A 23,861-nucleotide genomic window follows, 5' to 3' on the forward strand; every position below is an offset into this window, starting at 1 on the left:
AGGAAGGTAAAAATGAAGTAGGAGTGAGAGTATTTGTTTTTCGAAATTATATATTTCCAAAACCGTATCAAGTTCGGAGATAGTTTGATAACATAGTAGCATTGTAGGGTTATTTATATTCTTAGCTTAATAATGTTATATATAACATTACTAAAATTTTAAAATTATCGTTTCTTTAACTATTTATTTCATAAAATCTTATATCATGTAATAATCAGATACATTTAGTAAAACAGTTGATAATAAACGATTTCGAATTTCATCATTACAATGACAATTGGAATTTAGATGGTCGATAATTTAAAGGATCATCGCAAAGGCAATCGTTATTTTCGAATATTAATGTTCTTTATTTGTTCATTTCTCTTTTGTTAATTTCAGATCACACGAGGCTTGGTTCGAGTGTTACGAAAAGCATCGGCTGTCTTCGTTCGGCGTTCGTAAGCTTTCGCTCTTGTTCGGGGTAAGTCGGGTTGGCGGGTAGTTTCGTGGTCGCACTCGCGTGGTTTCGTCCGGCTTTCAGTTTATAGATACCGCTCTGTGAAGAAGCATCGTGACGTGATTGTCATTGAATTTCGAACTTTCTTTCGTGATTCTTGAACGATCAACGACAAGAATTTAGTAAGTGATTTCAAGCTGTGACAGCAGACAACGTTGTGCAGTATGTCAAAGCGTCGTTTAGTTATTTTCTCCGCTATTTTACCAAGGTACTTTCTAAAGTAAACGAACCATTTTTGATTATATTAAATAATCAGCATTTAATTTAAACATTAACTATTAAAGTTCATATCATAACTTGTTACTGATGATTAGATTGGGGTTAGGTTTTTTACGCATTTGTAGGAAATATGAAAGTGTAGAATTGTACATAGAATGTGTAGAATTGTAGCACAGACTGTACATAGAAAATATTCAACGTATAGTGCATTCTATAATACTTGATAAGTAAAAACATTTTCTAACGAGAATCTACTTCTTTTAATTACATCCTCAAAAATACGAATTGACAGAACGACGTCAGTTTAGTGATAATTTATTGGTAACCATTATTGGCTGTTTACCACGTAGTCTATATAATTTCGCAGTTTTTCAGCTTGAAAGATTTTTACATAGTGTGATATTTGTGGATTGACTTTTATGGCGTGAAAGCTTTTCGACCATTTTAACGTCAAGATGTCAGGATAAAGCTTTTAATAGCTGTAGGGGATGTTAACACGTGAAATTCGATATACGCTGTTACTTTCGATTTCTGAGAATTTTCGCGATATAACCGCCAAACCGATTATTTCGCGATTACGTGTTATTAGTATCTAGCTAGAAATTTCCTGCTTTAATTAATTAGTGGCTCGTACAATATCGGTGGCCCGAGACACTTTAAGAGTAATTTATAAAGTAAGTATATAATAATTATCTTTAGGATCATTAGATTTCTATCGAATTATCTCCAATTAGAAGTCGTGTGTGTTAAATTTAGTTAATGAAACACCCTGAGTTTTTAACGTCAAACGTATGTTGTATTCTCTTTTTTTCGAAGATTTCGTTTTATTTTCACACCACTAAACGAGAGAAATTTCATGAAACCGCGTTAGCCATCTGGCGTTCTCAGAAGCTCGAGGTCGCCGAGAAAAGATTTTTTTTTTTTCAAGGGTGTAATAATGCTCCAGGCACGGTTCGCGAATAAGAACTTTAGAAAAACAGGGCGGGTTTTGTGCGTATTTGACATTGGAATTACGCTTCATGGATACACGCTTGTGTATATTATTATACGAATGTAAATAAAATAGCGTGATGGAGTGGAGTCGAGTAAGTTCCAGATTAAGATGGAAAGGAATAAAAGACGAAAACATTCAAACTCTGTACACTTGAGCGATCACCACGGTATAAATTATTATTACATTTCCTTTTCACTTTAAGATAATATCAAAAAGGGAGAGAAAATATGATACATATATTATTTTACTACTGCTATATCACATTTCTTTTATGTTCTCTTAAAGTATTATTACTACAGTTTTATTTACTTCATAATCCTTGCGTCAGGATGACCCAGTTTTATAGCATAAAGCTATAATATATCTTAATCACTTGTTATATGTCGTATTGCATCATGTTCTATATTCATCTACTTACAGTTACAAAAGAATCTTCATACACCTTACAATAATGTTATTTTTGTTTAAATAAAGCATGTACTATCATGTATAATAACACATTTATTCCTTAACATGTAAAATAATAATAAAAGAGGCTTTAGTCTTCTTGCAGTGAAATTTAGTACAGTTTTATTCTAATAAATATTATATAGGATGTACGAAACTTCGTACATCCTATATAGTGAGTGAATTTGTAGTACGTTTTCTATCCTATCATTGTCCTATTAATACTATTTTGTATTTCCTAGATATCGATGTTTGAATAATTTTTCGTATCTTGTTATTTTAATATTCTCCTCTTTCTTTCTTTTTTTTTTTTTAATCTATAAATGCATGTTTTCTATACCTTATATGAATACTTGCTCTGTTTACAACAATTCAGAGTTTAATCTTGTATAAACTATCTTTTTCGTTATCTCTTATCAGTCGTACGAGACATTAGAAAATTATAGCTGTCTGCAAGTTTGTGGAATATCGAAATTAATTCGTCGAACACTAAGAACTTAGTGCACGCTAGATTTGCATTCTGATTATATTTACAAATTGTTGTTTCTCTTTGGCAAACTCATGATTGTTGTTCGCTTCGGATGAAGCGTGATTGAAATTGTTTCAGAGTTTTGTTTCCTGTACGAACTTCGTAGCTTTGTTGTCTTTGCCAGCTAATCACGTGGAATACCGTAACCACAATGAGAGATTACCAGACGAACCAGATTCATTCGATAAAGTTCCATTGATCGTTCTTTCCCAATACTCATCGTGAAAACTGTCCCAATTTCAATCGAGTTTTAAAACTTATCAAATATCGATTAAAATTTTGATCACATTTACTAAATTGCTATTTTATCAAACCACTTTATATTCTATTTGTATTAAATCGTGGAAATTCCGTTTCATTTTAATTATATTTCGAAATTATAGCAGATTAATTAAATTAGCTGATGCATGGGAAAGAACGTCTGCAAAAGGTTTCATTCCCATGCTAAATTTCTCTATTCTATTGCTTAATCTTCGTGCTTAATCCTCTCAAGAATAAAATATTTTTACTTTTAAACTTTCCGCCACGCCTAATTAACTTTAAAGTTGCTCGAATGATCCGAGTCTCCGATACGTTATACATAGGCGATGAGACATTTATTACACTAATTGACGGAAAAATTCTTCGCTACCTAGAATTCCAAGCAAGATAATAATGCTTAAGAAGTTAGTAATTTCTTGGTGATTCTTCAGATTTGTTTCACTTCGGTTAATTCCGACGGCGAAGGTACGATCAGCTTTGACTCGTGCATCTTTATTTTACGTTTATTATTTCCCAAATATCTAACAACTATCTGTCTTCTCGTAATATTCGTCGAAATATAAAATTCATGTCAACTTGTACAGACCCAAGAAAGATTAGCAAGAAAGAAAGAAGCAAGTTAAAAGATAACAAATCCCTATCATAATAGTTTCTCAGCTTTATTCGCATAGAACGAATTAAAATAGGGTGTGTATTTGATGCTCGTCGCCAATTATCCAACCTCCACTGGGCAATGGTTAACGTGGAAAATAGATTAAGTTACTCGTAACGTAACAAATCAAGGACATATGACACAATCGTATAATTAATTCCCTGGTGGTCGTCGATGTGCATATCTCGATCTACGCGTTTTCGATAATACGCGCGTATCTCATCCCCTCTGATTCTTCCTCGTTTGATTGGGTCTTCCGCAGTACTGAGAATTCGTTTGTGTCTCCCCTCTACGGAAACGTAAACGCGGACAGTACAGAGAATATTGGGAAACGGCCGTGGTTACGTGGAATATGTGATAAATGGGAAAATAATGCATATGGCGAGCTAAGCGTAGCTTCTCTGCAGAGACGTAAATTATTTGCTAGCGTTTTACTCGTAGGACGGCAAATAAATTTCCACGCTTTGCCACTCTCGTTTTTCATAAATCTCCGACGTGACTTTGAAATCGGCCTGCTTTATTGCGTGTGCACGGTGTTGATGATGCGTTGCTGCCCGATAGGAATCACGTTATTCGGTAATCGATGCAAATATATCGCTCGAGAGCATCGCTTTATCGTCTGTAGCGTACGACGCTTCCCGTGACGAGTCAAGAGCAATTCCCTCGTCAATCGAGACATGGAAACGAGCTTTTATTTAACGAGTTGCGCGATTCTACTTGAAACTGTTCGAAACAGTTAGACGATTGCGTTCGGGTAACAAAGTACTAGGCTTGTCTGAATGTTCTGTTTCATACCTGATTGAAGTGAAAGAGAATCATTTATTGCGAATATCTGTCAAATAACGGAACTCAATATTCCTAGGAATATTATTTCTAGTAGGCCATTAACCGTGGTAATCGAAGAGAAATATCCAGATAAAATTGTCGATTAAAAAGTGTCGTTTTGAAATAAAACGGTATACTAGACCAAAAAGCTGTAATTATGTAGTTGGATCGTTCTATTTCGTCGTTTCATTTTCGTGTTCATAAAACGTTTTTCAATATCCGAAGCGTTTATAAACGCGATCAACGAGATAAATAATTTATCGTACTTCTGCAACAACCAATTTGCGGTTCGAAGGAATATCGAACGATGAGATGGATTACGAAGATGATTTTATAGCATGGAAATTGGAAATTTCGAAATTTTTGATTAAATTAGGAAAGATCATGGATCTGTGAGTTAATGGAGAAAGGAAGAATAAATCATCGTATTGAAACTTTAACCTCGATCGACAATACAAAAAGAAGTCGACGATAGAAAAACTGGAAATGTCATTAATTGTTGTTAAAGGTGTGGAATCGGTCTCATGAAAGATGCAGGAAACTTTTTGTAGATCGTTGAATCTCTCGAATACGTTTTTACCGCGATTACTATTGGCAAACTCGATAGGTGTAAAGGTAGATCGCACGTGTCGATCAGAGGCTCGTAAATAGAATCTAGCGTAGTAAGTGTAGGTTGAACACGTGTGGTACCTGGTCCGGCAATCATAAATCAGAAGAACACGTATTTTCCACCATTGTGCGATCGTCTTTTAGCTAAATATCAGAACTAGGCCGAACTGGGAACATTCAAACATTTTTCTTGACGAGGTATTTTGAAATTTCGGAATATCTCCTGTCCTCCACGATATTGTCAAACTTCAAAGATTTATATCGAAACAAATATCTCTTTTTTTTGTAATTTATTTCTTCCACGTCGTATCTCTAATTTATTCCGCGTAAATGTTTGTCATTTATTTTCGGTTTGGAGATCGAGCGTTTCATTTGCAATTTACAGTAACCAAATAATAGCATTTCGAGCAAATTACATTTACAGCTATATATAAGAATACAAATGAAGAATACGAAGAAGAAGTACCGTAAAATTTCGACGATAGACAAAAATGGATTTTCACAGATTTTCAACAAGATTCTCGAAACTCTCGTCCCTTGTAAGTTTCTCATCTTGATGGAGCATAGAATGATCGCAAACTTTTAGCCTGTGCAATAGTTTAAATTCCAATAACGCTTTAATCTGTTTATACGAATCCAGTTCGCCAAATACACTGTTCCTATTGAACAAAAATGGTTTTTGTAAACAAATTTCCTACTAATCGAGCAAACAGAAGCGAAGAAATTCTATACCATTGATGTATCGATATATCATTCGTTGATGAACATTGATTTGAAGAGGAACATTAAAAGAATATGCAGACGCAACGAGGGGATTCGGAAGAACAACCTTCCAATTATTTCGAGCAGCGTACACGCTAGAGATTTTTTCCCTGAAGAATATTATGATTGACTTTATCACGGTTATTTCGCAAAGCACCGTTGCAAATTTACGTGCGTACGGTCTACGGCAAGACTTGGCCCTGCCATGTCCTATAAATACTGGTTTATTGCCAACACATGGCGTAGATGCATAAATTGTGCTTCGTTATGGAAGTTTCAGGCGATGTTGATCGTGGAACGGTCAAACGGCCGGACAAATTAAGTTCGTCTGAAAACTACTCTCGTACTTCGTTTCTCGAACCGCCTTTGAAGTAGCGCTACACGCGTTAACTTTCGCTATTCTGTGCTGTTTAATTAACCCTTTTCCATTAACGTTGATCACCCTCGTTCGGAATCGAATATCGCGCTCTTTGTAAATCAACTCGCGTACAAATCCGCGCCTCGCTGCTTATAATTAGACCGCGGATTTTTACGCGTTTATGCGACGTTTGAAGGTATCAAAATGCACAGAATGCATATATATCGTGCGAAAGATATTTAAGACATTTAGAGTATTTCGTTTATTACGATATTGAGTAAATGAGATAAATTTTTATTTAGAATCTATATCTTTAGCGATGCGTGTAAAACTATGAAATTACATAAACATCAGCGGTCTACCAATATCATATCATACATCAATATGTCAATATAATATTAAGCAGATGCATCATGCATTGAACGCGTTTCTAGTCTAGGAGACCGCTATTGATCCTTTAAGTATATTTTCATAAATCCCATAAATTCCTTGTAATCATCGCGCTATTTACAATCGTAAAACATATTTCTGCCGAGGTCGCATTTCTTTATTTGTATTCATAAAAACATGGATTTGCATAAATATCTGCAGACTAGTTGTAGTGTATCGCGAGGCCTGCGAACGAAGGAAAGTTGGAAACGCGATTTTAATATGGTGCGGATTGCGCAATTCTCTTATCGATAACGTAAGCAAATGCTGTTTAGAAATTGTTATAATAATTACGCAACTATCGTCAGATAACGGCCGATGGAAAGTACGTACGAATTGTTCCATCCGACGGATCCAGCGTCATTAGCTCCTCTATATCTGTCGATCGATTCGTAATTTGTCACAGGCTGTCGGACACTGAGATCAAACTGGTCGAAAAAGGCGTCATTACGCCAACAGGCTACTCTTGTCATCGAAAATTCGCTTCTAAGCCAAGAAATTCGCACTCGCTTGGCAAGAAGCCCGTCCACTATCGACACCGACGCGCATCTTCAGGACGAAGAAACCAGCCGTTTTCTCTTTTCATTTTGCATCTATCTTCTAGTGACAGACGGTCTCCGCTTGTGTGCAATATTAAGCGTATTTTCGCGTATTTTAGGTACTGGTGATCTGGTATGATTTGTAAGCAGTTTTTAGACAGTTTAATTTTTTTAGAATTGGGAAAATAAATGTTGGCAGTGGGCTGTACTTTTAGGAGAATTTCTGGAACGTTTCATCCCCAGTCTAATTTAAGGTTTAATTGGAGTAAATATTTGTAGCACGGGATGTTAACATTTTTACTCTTAGCAAAATTTTAAGTAACTTAGTCTCGTAGAGAAAGAAAAAGTAGAGGCATCTGTGAGTGTAAGTTACAGTACAATCCACGGTTGAAGTTAGTGACAATGCACGAAGGGTGCAGACGATCAAAATTTTTAATCCAGCGAAATTTTAATTGGCACGCGCATGTGGAAAGTTGGTTTAACATTGATTAATGTGTCGTTAAAATTAATGACAGTAAACGAAAGATTACAGTTCTTGATTTAGTAATGTTTTGATTAACGTAAATACATAAAAGATGGAAAAGAGGTGAGATAGAATTAAAACGAAGTGATTAACGAATCAATTTAACTTCTGTCAAAAGTAAACGCGTCGCCACGAGACGTTTCCATCGTTAAAGTAGTCTCGCAACGAATTCTTAGCGTCTATCTCTGTTCCGTTTACTACATCGAACTCTTTATGCCATTCGCTATCTTAAATTCGAAACTCTGAATGAAACTGGGCACGCGTTAAATGAAAGACAATTAAGTTGAATTCGATTCGAAAATTGTTCGTTTTAGCGACGAGGAAGTTTCAGAGTTAAATCGAAATTCGTGTGAGTTTCACGTGGACCACAATGTGTCGATTAAGCGTTTAAGCGAGAAAATCCTGTAAAACTTCACACCAACCGAATTGTTATAAAATTATCTCTAATACCTTTTAAATGGCGTGCCAATTTTCAATTAACCTGATCCACGCATATCGAACTACCACAATTATCGTTTCTATTTGATTTACTAATGTAAGACAGTTGTCCATTGAAATTATAGTTTCTTTCGCATAATTACCTGCTATTTCCACTTATATTCTCTGGTAATAATTATTTTTATATATGACGAATCACCCATTCATTTTTTTTCCATTAATTTACCTTTTATTAACGCGTAAAATTTTTTTACAGAAGTCTCACGTGTATAATTATTTGATAATTGCATAATCAAACTGATTGTTGTTTGATGTCTTGGAAAAATTATAGAAATTTTTTTTCTTCTACCTTGAATCGTGATTAGTCGTTACACTCATGATAGATGGTGACCTGATGCTTCAAAAAATTCTCTATTCAACGTGTCTCTCGCGTTTCTCAATTTTACTAAAATACCGAAACACGTTGAAAACGAGGTAGTCCTGATTCGATGGCCAAAGTTTGTAGTTGCTATTATGCGAGCTGAATGCCTTTTCTTCACCAGGCTTTATCACCAGGCTAAAATTAGCGCGGTTAACGAGCTTCGTTTTTTGCAACCAGTTCATATAGAAAGGCTCGTCGAACGGAACGCCGGAAATTTGGCGCAAGCTCTGTCGTTCCATCGCGTGTCATTTTCGTGATTGTTCGTGGCAGAGATTGAACCGTGTCTGACATAAGTCTACGTATATTTTCCCTCTGTTTTGCTCCAACTCGCTGTCACATCCTTTTCGTACAATTTATCGCTTCGAAGTTTCAGCTGTACGAGTTAGTACACGAACCTAACTCGTGCAAAAGATGCGACATTCGTGGTAAATGGAAAGCGAGATGCGAGATGAATGCAGTTTGGTTAGTGCAGGAAATTATGGACCATTAGTGAAACGAATTATACGAAAAAGGACAGACGGCTGCGATTGTTCTTGGAATCTATTGTTTCTTGAATTCGATTTTTCATTCAGACCTGCATTTCGAGATGTTATTTTTAGGTGCCTTTTAGGATAAAAAAATGATCGGATGATTATAAACTAAGGAATTCGGAATTTTATATGTCTGTTCATATTTCAAGAAACTGCAGCCTAACATTTATACAGTTGTCTTTATTATGTATTACTTAAACTGTTACATATTTCTCACAATATTCTATCCTGAACGCCTGCCACGAATTATGTTAGTTATCCGAAACAGGAAAATGAAAAATGATTTTAATCGACGCGAGGAAATAATAGCCAGAAACAAAAATATCATTTTTATCATAAATTTCATCGACTTCTTTGGATGATAAAAGAAAACTATTGCAGACATTAAACATTGATATAATTTTAATACGGCTGATAAGTAGATATCCATTTTGATATATAAACACAATTTGGAAGAGTTGAGAAACCATGGCAGTCGGTCCTTGTAACTCTGCCACTTCACCGAATTCACATGTAGATGTTTAGAAACAAATGCACAATTTTTTCAGGAGAATCTAATTGGTAAAATATATCAATCTATATTGATTTCTCTAAGTAGAATAGGACCTGTAGCTTTCAAACGTGTGCATTGTTAATTAAACTTTCTTTTGTCCGATGAAACCCTGAAATTCTACTGTATCCATTACATGTAAGTGCAGGTGCATTTCTCTGGGAATCAATGAAAGTTCAATTAGGAAGGTCGCCGTCCAACTCCATTATTCGAATCGAGATTAAGAAAATCGCTTTCGTGTTCGATCGCAGCATGCACGCTATTTGATCGAATGCAATTACTATTCCTCAAGCACCTTTTATTTTTCGGTTTCGGTTTCGGATAGCGAAACCGACGACGAATTTGATGAAATTCCGATACGAGATAAAAATTCAGGATACGATATCATTTAGTAGTATCATCCTTGAAAAAATATCACTTGCATATTCTAGCCCGCGTAATTTGTCGAATTTCGCCGGAGAAACGATAGAGAAAATTGACTTCGAGATAGTTTGCGATCCAAAGAACGAGAGTTTGCGAAGGAAAATTTATTCCTCTCCCAAAGGTGACCTTTTTCTTTGCTTTCCACGGTGTTTTCGACGCACTAAACGCTGCATCGTGTATCTAATGCACCGATAATCACCGAGGATCGTTCGTGCGATCAACAAGCATCGTATAATCGAGCTTCCGAAATTCATTAACAGAGAGAATGCGGAACGCCCACTGGAATGCATATTCATTCTATCATGTTGTTCATGGTGCGCAAGAAAGCAAACGTTGTGCAAACTTTTTCTTCTCACCGAGCATTTGAAACCTCAACGAAGTTTTGTTTCAGCTTACACGAGGATATATCGAAAAATTAGACAATAATATTTTATTAAAATATTTTTTAACGAGACGTTATTATTCTCGTCCAAAGCTTTGAAGCACTTTCTGCTTCTTGGATGAATCTTCTTCGCATAGTTCTCTGAAAAATGAGAGTACGATAATGATAATAATCATTTCTAACTATGATTAATTACAGTTTCAATACTATAAATAAGATATCTGTGCGATTAAAGAAGGCGTTGTTCCTTTTGAAAACTTAGCACGTTTTAAACTTTTGAGAGCGATTATATATGCACATAGGAATAATAATTGGACGTAAATTTTCTAATCAAATGTATAACGACTACATTAGCGGAAAGAAATGCTCTAATTTTGCTATTTCGTCTTACGAGACCTTATTTTGCAATAAGTTTTATTAGCAAGTTTCTCGTCGATTCTGATCCTTCAGAATCGTTAAGCTCGCATCGCCAGATTGCACGATCTATATCTTCATTTTCAAAATTACATTTACATTTTGATTGTCTGTAACATCCGCGCGTGTGGGAGAAGCAGCTAAGTTATAATTGTAGCGGTCAGCTTTAATCTGGTTTACCGCAACGACAAACTCCCTGCCTAGCTTCCTGTGCGTGTACCATGGTATTTTCTAAGTTGGTTGTTTTATCTTTGTTTTGTAAATCACGCGCATCAAGCGCTAATTCTAATTTCATCCAATGGGCGATACGATCAGGCTGGAATTTACATTTTTCAATCTCTCGTTGTTAATTGAAGCTGTTCCCTCTGCTAAAGATTCTTTATGGAAACTCGTCAATCTTCTTTTATGGTTAGCTCTGCGTTCACTGAGAAAGTAACAAGTTAAACGTCTACTTGATTATAAAATCGTTTAGCGAAACAAACCGCTGTTTAAAATTATATGCGTTGCATAATTGGGCGATGCAAATGTAGATTCGTTCCGAAATTAATTCAATGCAGCACCGAGCCAAAGAGTCTGATAAGATAACGAACGTTATATTTTAGAGGTAATCAGGGGGATTTCACGTTTCGATACGTTTAACACGTTGATTGCCACGCGAATTTTATATATTTTGCCGTGATAGCCGAATTATAATACCTTCATTGCGTAACATTTACCGTATAATATGGTCGCAACATTTCACTGTATAATATTTCATTTTTGCAAAATACTTATATACTCTATTCGCACATTTTTTTTCATAATGTTATCTAAGTCATTGACATTGCTGCAAATTTATGAAATTAGTTTACCAAATGCATCTTACTAGTCATTTTAACAAATTTACAAAGCGGTGACCATCGTGGCAAAGAACGTGATAAACGCGAGGACGTTTCCACTCCGTTACGCTAAAAACGGTATTTTTTTACTTTTCATGATGGTCGAAAGTAACAGAAAAAGGAATTTTATTTTATCAGAGTCTTCTTCCGTGCAATTAACCCGATTTCAAGTACGTCTCACTGTGCTTTCCATTTTAGCGCAGTTGTGATTCGAGTGTTCTTAGTTTTGAAGTTGGTGAATATAAAGTAGATATATATTCACAATTCAACTCGTATATATGAGCGCGTATATATCCAACACGAAACTCCATTCATTTTGGAGTTAATTCAGTCTGCTCGACGTGAGACAGGAAAAATACATTAGCTTAGGATTGGATCGTTGTGGAGGTTGCTATAGCGAGATGTTCAACTACATTGTAGTTTTGTATCTGGGGGTCAGATTCTTTTGTTTCTATTATTTTTCAGCAGACCGGAAAAACAATTAAACGTGTTCGTACGTTTCTCTGCACGTGCAAGAAAAGTGAAATTATTTTTCCTCGATGGGAAAAACGGGAGAGATAGGATGAAGGGGCAGGAAGTTAACAATGATTGGAGGAAATGGAAAGGAAAGATAGAAAGGAAGAAAGACATATGGAAGGAAAAGAGCTGGGGGGAAAGGTAAGGGTGAAGAAGTCAGAAGGAAAAGAAAAAAGGAAATTGAAGAAAAGATTGTTTATGAGTTTTCAATCGGAAAAGGAACGACAGGACGGTACGACGAAAAGAAAATTTAGAAGAAAGTAAGGGAAGGAAAAACGGAGAAAGGTGTAGAAGAAAAGAAAAGAGAGAAAACCATTACTAAGCGTCTATTTATTTACCTTTTACTCTTACTGAATTCAGATCTAACACTCGCTCACGTAGTACCTTCACATGGTCTGCGCTTTATGCTTTTTACAAAGTTCTAACCAGTAAAATGGTTGAAAATTTGTCTGCAAGAAAAAGCCGCGAATTGCTCTACATAACTTAATTTCCAGGAAAGCGGGTTTCGGTTATCCCGTTTTTCAAGTATGGAATTCATTATCGACTCAATAGAACAGCTAGAATACTTATGCAGGATTTACTAGAGGCCATTATATAGGATTTAGTACACTCCAGGCGAGCTCTTTTACGAATCGAGGCGTTTGCTTCAATTTAAGAAAACGCTTCGTCTTCGTTTTCCATTTGCTTCGCTTTCGCGTTGATTTGTTATAGATTCCATCGAACATCTTTTTATTGTTCGTGGTAACTGAGCCACAGTTTTCCGGATACAGTCTCCTTGAATCGAGGAGAATTAATCGGAGGCAGCGAATTTTATTATATTGTAAGATGGGAGAATTTTATTCATTAGCGGAAAGAATCCCATTACTTCTAGATTTATAACGGCGAACTTTCCCGAGAGAAAATAATTTTTCATGATGAATCGATAGTCGACTAAAGACAGCAGTGAGCTTTCGCTTTAACTTCGAAGCTTCCTCCCATTTCCAGCAATAATTGTACTTATCCGAGACGAGCTTCTTCCAAGTTCTCCCGCGAAAAGTCACCACCTGCGAGGAATTCACATCGTTGTTTGGTATCGACAGTTGCGCAACTCAAAAAAATGTCACATTTGTTTAGCAGTCGTTTCGTGACCCTGAAGTTGAAGTGACCCGCAAGTGGAAAGTTCCGCTGCTTTCGCGAATAGTGGCATATCTCGTCTTAAATCAGTTTTGTAATGTCATTGAAATGACTCGTAAATATTTCTTTGTAAATTTTAGAAAGCCCCTCATCTAAAATTTACATTTCGTGCCATTATCAATACCGAGCAGCGATGTGATCTCTCTCGTCTCTCGAGTGTTTGCCTCCGGCCACGCGGTCACGGGGTCAATCGAGTTTTATTTCGGGATGCAGGAATCTTCACCATAAATCTTTTGGCGGTAAATGAAAGGTGGCATACTACTACGTAAAAAAGTATCCATTGAATAGTTGATTATTGTTACGAGAGTATGAGCTACTCGAATCGTGTCTCACAGTTTTTATTATCTGTATTTTCGATTCACATTAACCTTGAATCTCCTTGAATCATAGAGATTTCACATGTGAGGTAGGTTATTTAATTTTAAAGTGTTTAATTGTACTTTGCATTCTGTACCTCACGTGTCTTTATTGTGTGAAATCGAAAATACAAACAATAAATAATTAATAATAATTGAATAATTCCATCCTCGTATCTTTATGACCATACTGTGGATGTTTATACACGCGTGGGACGTTTAAACGCGTAAAAGCGTACACAATATACAAACACACGTGTGTATATAAACTATTCGAAATGTACAGTATTTGTAACAATATTTAGTAAATCCATCGAATGATTCTATTTCATGAACATTAGCCGTGTTCGTAAGAGTACAAATGATGACTAACTTATACGACCTATCAACTACCAGTTCAGTATCATAAACACATCGAAATGTCAAAATCCACAAACAATCGCGAAATGGCCTAGTACAAGTTATTATCAGGTTAATGAATCTCTCTGCCAACATTCGTCGTATCATCCATCTTCAAAATGATCTGGACCATCTTACCCTGGCAACCCTTCGTCACGTTTCCCTTTGTCAGTTTGCCGATGCGATGCCTCGATAGATCGTGAATCGATGAATTGAAGCTCTCTCCGATGCGTATTAAACCATGAGTGCACTGTGGTTACATGCTTGCACCCATACAGGGGATTAAATCGAACGTGTCGTTGATTGATAAATTGTATTGCACTGGAAGCTGTACTAAATTAATCGTTTATAATTGTTTATGATCGCTTATGAATGGATTGCGGATTTTTATGTAATTTCAAATTTTTATGAAGAGTGCCGAAGGAATGGAACTTGTATAGTAAATTTGTTTCGTCTATTAAAAATTATGAGCCAACTTGTGGCACGTTTTATATACTTTCGTACATTATGTATATGATAGTAGCAGCTACAGTTTTATATTTATACGCATGTTATATGGATATTTGGGGAATTGAGCAAGCTGCAACGATCGAGAAGATGCAGACACGTTGTTTGGAACATTTACCAAATGTCCCAATGGATACTGTTAATTATCTGGTATGTTTCGAAACAGGCAGAATAAAGCTGGAAAGTGTAATAATAGAAAGATCACATAAAGATCAGAGACATAAATATCAAAACATTTCCTGAGAAAATATGTCAAATGGATGAGAATAGATTCCCTTGGAGGTGCCTAACAAAATTGAACGAGCTGGGTGGAAACTAAAATAACCCAAGGAAGTACAACTGGTATACATTAATAAAGGAGAAACTTGAAGGAATAAAGAATGCAGAGACGTTAGAATTAAATGAACGTGAGGAGATACCTCGTCGAACAAAAAAATATATAGAACAGAGTGGAAGTTAAAATATTCATAGAGGATGGTGGAAGATCACTTGCTTCGTTGAAGATGTTGTTCAATACATAAGTGTGTTATGGATCTAACTAGGCCAGACAAAGAAAAATATTCGATTCGACGATTGCTGAATTACAACTGGCAGGAAGACATAAATTCAATAATGGAAGAAAAGAAGGAAAGAATTAAGATAAGTGACACAGATGATTCTCAACTATGCAATCTGAGAAGAAAGGAAACATTAAATCATATCGTGCCTGTGAGCTCCGGTATCAGCAAGATTATGCGTAAAAAGATTATTGAAAAGGATATCCTGAATTGTGAAATATTAGAAATGTAAAGGAAGTAAGAAATATATTCCACTTTGTGCAAGGGATCACAAAAATAAGAAAATTAACGCTAATCGAATCATAATAAAAATGAAGTTAGTACAATGAAGCGTGTATGTGGGTATATTGAGCGTATTGGTGTGTGTTAATGTTTATATATATGTACGAGATACGTTGTGCGACATGAATAAGCTCCTTTGTAATAGGCTGAAATACGAATATACTTATACTATACTATACCATATTATACTGTATTATATTATACTATGTTATATGTATGTAGACTGCGAATTCGTACGCATTTATAGAAAATTTGATAGCGCAGAAATCCATAGAAAAATATATGAAATATTGAAAGTATAGTATTCCCTACAATACATGGCAAGTAATATAATTTTCTGTCGGAGCCCTATTTCTCGGAAATATGAATTTGCATAAAAATCTGCTGTCTAATTATGTAGTTCATAGACTTTTTTATATACGATTTTATCATAAGTGCAGAAAAATCCGTAGCCTAATGACAAATTAATTGTTCTGACTTTACAAGAAAACTCCCTCCCTCGTGTATCGATCAGAAAGAAATATGTGTGGACTACTTCTTTATTGTCACTCCGTAATGTTGATTGTTCGATTTTATAAACAAAAGAAAGGATTTTATGCGCGTCCACAGGCATCCGAGATGAATGCTAATGACGATAAGGATGAAATAAGATACTCGGCTGTGAAGACAAATTTAGAGAAATTGCATCGGCCTTTGATCTTCCATACCAGAAATTAAATCTCCTTGTTGTGCCGTAAATAATAATATACATAAAATAATAAAGTAATAAAATAAAATAATAAATAAAATAATAAAGTAATAAAATAATAAAATAATAATAAACAAAAGATTTTGCCGCAAAATATTATACCGTCGTTAATTTTTTAAGAAAATTCGTTGAGTTTTATATAGTTGATATGTGAGCACCTTAGAAGGCCTATTCAATCGTATACTTCATAAATTTCTCATTTCTTCGTTCTACAGGTACGCGATTAGTGTTCAATTGCCTACAACAAACTGGCTTATTTCCATAAGAAAATAGCACAAATAAATTTTGAGGTAAACTTATTCTTTTCTACTTTTCGATTTATGAAGTCGACCGATGTTGTTTCTGGAAGATTCGTATCTTTTTATGAAGTATTCGATGAAATTGGAGGGGAGATTTTTAATTTGTAAAGCTATTCGTTAAATGGCAAAAATTACTGTGTAATTTAACAAAAGTCTAAATTTTCTTTGAATTACGCTGTGAATTTTGTAGACAGCCGCATGGATAAAGAGGGCGAACTTTTTAAAATATCGATAAGATGTTTAAGGAACTGTTTAAATACTCGCCTAGAGGAAGTTTCGCAGCGTCGAAATAAAATTTCCACGCCGGAGACGAATTTCGATTGCCAATCGGATTTAATGAATTTCGTGAACGAGGTCATGGCTGTGTAACGCGATGCATTTTACGATTTTAGCGGTTTCGTTTTAGCGAAAGCTCGAATCGCGCTTTAATATCGTGCTAGAAATCTCGAAAACAAGTTCCCGAGCATCGTTGCGCCTGCCTCTTTCCTTTTAAACCGAATCGAGGCTGAGAAAACACAGGATGTTCTGTTCCATATTTTCACCACTTCCGTTCCCTTCATTCTCGAATCTTTGACACAAGCTTACACCGGATGCAGTCACCAGGAAATTTGCGAAATTATGGTGTGCGAAAGTTCGAAAGTCGAGTCTCTTTTCATACCTACAAATTATCCTTGTAATTCAGAATTTTAATAATAATGCGAAAATGTAGCATTTGACAGAATCGAAATTTTTATAATGGTCAGTAAGTCAATTCACTGTTGTTTTTCACGAAATTGTGTTTTACGATTATTCTTACAAGAAATTCATTGTATTAGGCTGGTGCAAAAGTTTCTTTCGTTTTACAAGGAAACAATAGATGCACAACATTTTTTATTTTATATTATTTTATTGAATTATGTATGATCCATTTTGTTCCAATAGAACTAGTAGAACTTGAAAGAATATTAAATTGTCCCAAAAGTTTCTTTCTTATAAAACGAAAGAAATTTCTGGGACGACCTAATATTTTTTCAAGTCACGAAAACAATTATAACAAAGAGTTAGATTATAATTTAATTAATTATGAGACTAAAGAGGTAATACTTATAAATAGGCCGAGAGTTTCTATAGATGAAAGAAGTCATCGTTGTGTATGTGCCACATTCTTATTTCTGTTTACAAAAATATTTATAAAAATCCGCAGTCTGCTTATAAGAATTTGTAGCGGCCCATCAGCTAGAGGACAATTCAAATCATGTTGTTGTTTCACCTCGGAGTATCAATATCGTTAGAAAACACACGATGTAATAGTAAATAAACTCTGGGCAAAGCAATGTCGCCGCTACGTGCAACCTTCGAACGAAGACGAATTTGAATTTTCCGACTCTCCCCCGACCAGTTTAAATAAACGGACGTGATCGTAAGGAAGTCAGTTATCTAGCATTTATCGATCAGTTATCGACAAGTATCTACAAGTATCTACGGGTATCTATCGAATATCTATTAGCGATCTAATCAGCGATCACACACTGTGATTACTGAATTTATTAGTACGAGCGTCTTGACGATATTAGCTGTATTTATTAATTTATTTATTATCTTAAATACCAATTTTCTAATACCAAATTTCTAACTACCAATCCTCTACAATCCTCTATAAATTTAAATAATTCGAGGAGATCTAAATTGTCAGAAATTTGATTTATATCACTATGATTTTCATGTTGTGATTCTGTTGAATGTGTTCGATATCTTCTAATCTTGCGTTATATTTTGATTCTCGAAGAATATACGTGGACATTGCTTGCAAGTGGAATCTCGCGGTGGAGAATAATGTAGGCAATTTATGTTGGAAATATATACACAATGGCCATTATGTGGACGAAATTGCAGGGTGGTTTGTGTATTTAAAGAGACTGCTAATTGTGGTATTCGTAGCTTCTAAACCGAGCTCAGAGCTTTCTGTTCAACCAGTTAAAGACCCTTTCAGCCAACGAGTTATTTGTTTGTGCAGGTTGTTTTAACAGTTAGTTTCTAACTTCACCGCTGGTTACTCGATCGTCTTACTATTTTTATTTTTCGAAATCTAAAACGATCATGTACGTCAACGTTGAGTTACAAGATAACTTAGCATCATATTATGCTACAACTTGATGTACAAAATTTTGTTGTCACCCAGTATTCAGCTTTTCCATTATCCTTTGATCGAGTATTAAGCAGCCAACAATGAAACAAAAGTCCTCTATGGAAGCTCGCTATATAGATTAAATATACAGGGTGGCTGGTAACTGGTGGTACAAGCGGAAAGGGGGTGATTCTACGCGAAAAAAGAAGTCGAAAATATAGAATAAAAATTTTTCGTTCGAGGCTTTATTTTCGAGAAAATCGACTTTGAATTTTCGCTCGGTACGCGTGCACTTTATCGCGTCTCGTTATAACGGATCTCACTGTAGATCGTTGTCTCGATGGATATAATCGCAGTTTAAGTTTGTTTTTGCCGTAACGGAAAATTAGGAATACATAATAAAATAATATGAAGTAATCATAAAGTTTATTATTACAAAAATTACTGAAAATGTTGCCCATTCTGCAGAACACATATTTCTGCTCTTCTAATTTCTATGAACACTTTCTAACATATTCGATTGTTTTAAAGTATGAAAGGCTACAATAAAGTGCACGCGTACCGAGCGATAATTCAAAGTCGATTTTCTCGAAAACAAAGCCTCAAACGAAAAATTTTTATTCTATATTTTCGACTTCTTTTTTTGCGTAGAATCACCCCCTTTCCGCTTGTACCACCAGTTACCAACCACCCTGTATAAAAAGATATTCATTCTTAGAGATTTTAATGATTTCTCGTGCAACATATCGATAAAAGCTACTTGTTACTGTATTATAAAATTTGTTCTATTTCTTGTTACACTGTTTGTTGAACTTTTCTACAAGTTCTATATTTTAGTCATCGATAGTTCCAATCTTAATAACCAAAGTTCCATACTATAAAACGATTAAACGAAAAAAACACCGCGAATGAAATGTCACACGAACGTTGATTCTCGTCTAGAGCTTAATTCAATTCCAAGATTGATTCGATTGTTTTCTTCCCCCAGGGCAAAGATTATGGCAATATATCAACGCGGCAGTGTCTAAAACCGTTGACGAGGGAAGCATGTGAAGAAAATCGAGCGACAGAAGATTTCTCGACACGAAAAGGGCGGATTCCCGAGGGATTTCGTTAGAAAGAGTACTGTTGCAAATCGTCAGTACAACTGAGCAAAGTGCTTAAAAGCGTGCACGATGGAAAACGTGCTGATGAGCGGTGGACAAGTGAACGCAACCTTTCTAGTATCGTTGTCAAGGAGTTAATCGCCGCCATGTCGAACCAGACAAATACCACCGATTTTATCGATTACGATCTCAACGAGTCGTTCAGTCACTTCGACTGGGAGGAACTGGCACCCGTTCTTGTCGTCTATTCCCTCACGTTTTTCCTCGGATTAGTCGGTGAGTAAGATGGCACTTTGTCTCGCGGAAAAACCGTCTCGTGGTCTTGTTTCTTTATCCTCTGTTAAGTCGGCTCCAGAAAATCGATTCTTCTCCTTTCTAATAGTCAAATACCATCTTCCGAAGTATCTCGTGAAGAAGGAAACAGGAAAATTGTGAAGAAGATAGCGATATTAAATAAAATATCAAGAAAAGTGGAAATAACAATATGTTTACAAAATAGATCTAGTGTTTTAGAGTTGCAAGTATTTGAAAGAGTTGTTGAATCATTCGCAACGTTATCGTCATTAGTATGTAGATACCGGGTTGCGTGGTTTAGCTAGAAAAATTGTTGTTCAATGCGACGACACGATGATTAATTTTATCATCGACTTCCTATTTTGTCACTGCTGTCCATGTGACAGTTATTAGATAGAAACGCATGCCGTGTTATATCATTCAAAGAATTTATCTTAATACTTGTGCGTTGCAATTTTGTACAGTGATGTACAAATATATTTACATAAATTTTGCGTAAACGTGTAAAATGCGTACTTTCTTCCTGCAAAATGTCGCTTTCGCGGAAAAATCGCGGACAAAGAACTAAAATAGTAAATAGGTATAGCTAATAGGTATAGCTAAAAATAGTAAATAGGTATATTTTAGCCGCGGTAACTCAAATTTAAGGGATGAAAAATGGTAGACACGTATTTGTATTAAACTGCGTTTAGTTGATTCGCCACTGTTTTTCGGTGAAAGCTGCTCAGCTTTGAGGTGACGTGTTAATCATATACTTTTTGCAGAAACGGTGCAATAAATGGTTTGATTTCAGGAAATGTCGTCATCATCGGTTCGACGCTGTGCCCGAGACTCAGACCTTTACCATCCACACCGACTAATGTCTTCCTGGGTGGTTTGGCAACAGCCGATCTCCTCCTCATACTTTTCTGCATTCCCGTAAAGGTGAGTTTCTTTATCGAATATTCAGTTGGCAATTTTTATTCAACAGCTCACAAAACAGTGGAAGAGGATTTTTATAAAACTTAAAAACGTGTAATTTTATTGTATCAAGAATCCTAGCTCAACAAGTAGACGATAGACAGCAGTTTGTATAGCAAACAGGATTTTGCTGGTAGTTGCGATCTACAGATCGGTCACACGTTACCAAGTAATGTTCAATTTTATCAACGACGATTTTGTTATATTTTGAAGAATTTAATTCTATAATAGAATCAGAATGTGCAATGTAAACGCACGATAATCCCTGACTGAATATTAGAACAGATATTTATCGAGGTTCCCCGAAACGTGGCATTGCGGTCGGTAGTTTATTAGTTCGTATTTGAAACGTGCATTAATTCATGGAATTATCAGGCTGTCCTTGCTGATATTTATCATTTAGCACACGCGTTACGCAAGTTTCCTTTATGATACATTGATCTTGATATACATATGCATTGTGCAAAGCGTTACACTTGTCATCGAGAAACGCTAACTCTTTGTTTTATTTCCAAACAAATATATTTAAAATTACATTGGATTTCGACACAGTTTCGTTGGGATCGCGTCAAATTGATTTTGTAACCTCTTCATCCCTTGTTGAGACTCGGTATTTGAAGGAGTTTCTTTTGAAGAGAAAGATGCGAGTTACGATATGCAACTGGCGGTAAAAGAACAAAAGTCAAAGTCATAATATTGTTGACGTCGCTGGCTTTCCTTGCGAATCGTCCAATTTCTGCGAACTTTCGACGAATGAATTTCCCTTTGGAAAATGCATTTCTCCAGGACAAGGGTAACTAAGTTAAGTCGGTTGAACGGTGAACATCTACATGCAAGTTGGCGATTGGCACGATGCAATGTAAACCGTTAGCGCTCGATTATTTCGATCATGTAAAGCGTTGCGCTGTAAACCGTTCATGCTCGATTGTTTTAATTGTAATTGTAGGTTTGATTTGTCGAAGCATCGCGAATTCCGTTGCAAACATTCCGATGCGGTTTATCGAATAGCGAGTTTTCGACAGTGCAGCTTTTGTCGAGTGTGAATACCAATTATTCTATCTCCTCTTCGAGGTTGATTGCATCCGGAAACTGGGTCTCGAGAAGAAAATTACAGGAAACGGGAATAGAGAATACCTCTTTGACCATTGCGTTTCTATCTCTTTTATTTCTGACGTTATGATTGTTTGAACGGTACACGGGAATTTGCTGTTCTTTCATCGAAATCTCCGCTAATATTGGCCAATCTTCGTATCTTTAGAATTTTCGAGCAAACGCTTTTGAAATATCGACGATAGCGACCGATGGTAAAATTTCATATCGAGAAGGTGAAAGAAATCGAGACACGTTGTCTGGACGAGATGGTGCACGATCACGCTGTCAAGAAAGCGCCGCGACGTTCTGGCCTGAATGAAAATAAAATCGAATTGTGCCAAGTTCTAAAATTACGTATCCGAGAAACAGCCCAATGCCGAATACACGGCAAGGTGGTTCGCTCTTCTTTTACATCGTTCGGTTCAATTACGTTTTGTCTTAAGCGACTTTATTCATCTCTTGCCAACTCTTGTTTAATTGCACTGGATAGTTCATACGTTTAGAATTTAACCGACGTGAAACAAACGTGGTCAATTGTGACTAGTCGTACCTTCTCTACTGCTTTAGAGAATACACATTTTTCATTTTTCATCAAGTAAGTCGATAATGAAAGAAATTGTAGTCTACAAGAGAGATTATTAACAGACTACCTATGTGTATGCATATTCATATTTTTGTAAACGCTAAAAAGAAATAGAAGCTATCTAAAGAAACAGAAAGTCTAAATGGAGATGTATTTCATTTCCCAAATTTTATAATGATTAGTGCATTCGAATATCTTATGTGTTTTGGAATATTACACACGTATTTATATTTCAATTTTCCATAACTGCATAAACATCCGTAGTCTAATTATTAACTACTTTTTAAGATAGAAAATTCCTAATGGTTTTTCATCATTGTAATTTATATAATCTCGGGAGCTACTTGATGTCTCGTCTCTTTTAGGTGAATTTTTAACTAACAGGGACCCAAGAATACCAACGTGGATTTAATTGGAACGATCGCTTATAAGGGACATCGTTTGAAGAACGTCCCCTTTGTCGGTTAAATTTCAGCATCAAAAGTACGTAGATTAATCTGTCCCCGCCGCGAGATCTCGAAAGTAATTTTCCAAAGAAACATTTTGCCAGATCTCGTATTCGACCCTTGCTCGTTTTTCACGCACTCTGCTAATTTCCTTCCGCGAGATAAAAATGATCCCTTGACGATACTTCTATTTGCTCGTGAAGGGAATAGGGTTGCCACGGGAAGAGTCGAAGGGGTCACTACGAAAAGCAGTAGCAGCCCTTTGAAAACCATCTTATTGCTTTATACATGGCCACGGTTTAACGCGTTAACTACCGCTCGAATTTTATATATTTTGCTGTGGGAGCCGCAGATTGAAATATACTACTCCACGATTATACTACGGATTTTTATGCAAATTCTCAATTTCACGAAAACATTTGAAACAGTATGACCTAGGGAGAATTTTTTTTTTATAAATTAAATATTGTAAAGAGTACTGTATTTTGGATCTTTTATATGTTTTTGCATATCACGCGCTTTCTGTGCATTTTTCTACCTTTATATTTTTCATAATTGCATAACAATCCACGTTCTAATTGTAAATATTTAATTTTAGAAAAATATTTTCTTCTGACAATGGTACCTAAATCGTTCACATTGTCGAACGTTTTTTAGTCCACGAAGTTTATGTTATTTTAATCACCCTAAAAAGTTTAATAACGTGGCTCACGATTGATTGTGGCAGTCAGCGTGTTAATTCGAGTGAGTTAGCGAG

At 35.7% G+C, this 23,861-nt stretch overlaps 1 protein-coding gene across 6 annotated transcripts in view; it reads left to right on the forward strand.

The window, feature by feature from the left end:
• The first annotated feature begins 499 nt into the window (after positions 1 to 499).
• LOC100647787 (QRFP-like peptide receptor) overlaps positions 500 to 23,861 on the forward strand; it is a 79,942-nt gene continuing 56,580 nt past the window's right edge. For 5 of the 6 annotated variants that reach the window (XM_012316093.3, XM_012316094.3, XM_012316095.3 and 2 more), the window contains exons 1-3: positions 538 to 707; positions 19,612 to 20,005; positions 20,817 to 20,947. In XM_012316093.3, the coding sequence (XP_012171483.1) occupies positions 19,876 to 20,005; positions 20,817 to 20,947 (261 nt within the window). In that variant the 5' untranslated portion in view covers positions 538 to 707; positions 19,612 to 19,875. Of the gene's footprint in view, positions 708 to 19,611; positions 20,006 to 20,816; positions 20,948 to 23,861 lie in introns of all 6 variants that reach the window. The other variant, XM_048412298.1, reaches the window with a different exon arrangement.

Source organism: Bombus terrestris, chromosome 14 (assembly GCF_910591885.1).
Source record: "Bombus terrestris chromosome 14, iyBomTerr1.2, whole genome shotgun sequence".
Taxonomy (NCBI): Eukaryota; Metazoa; Arthropoda; class Insecta; order Hymenoptera; family Apidae; genus Bombus; species Bombus terrestris.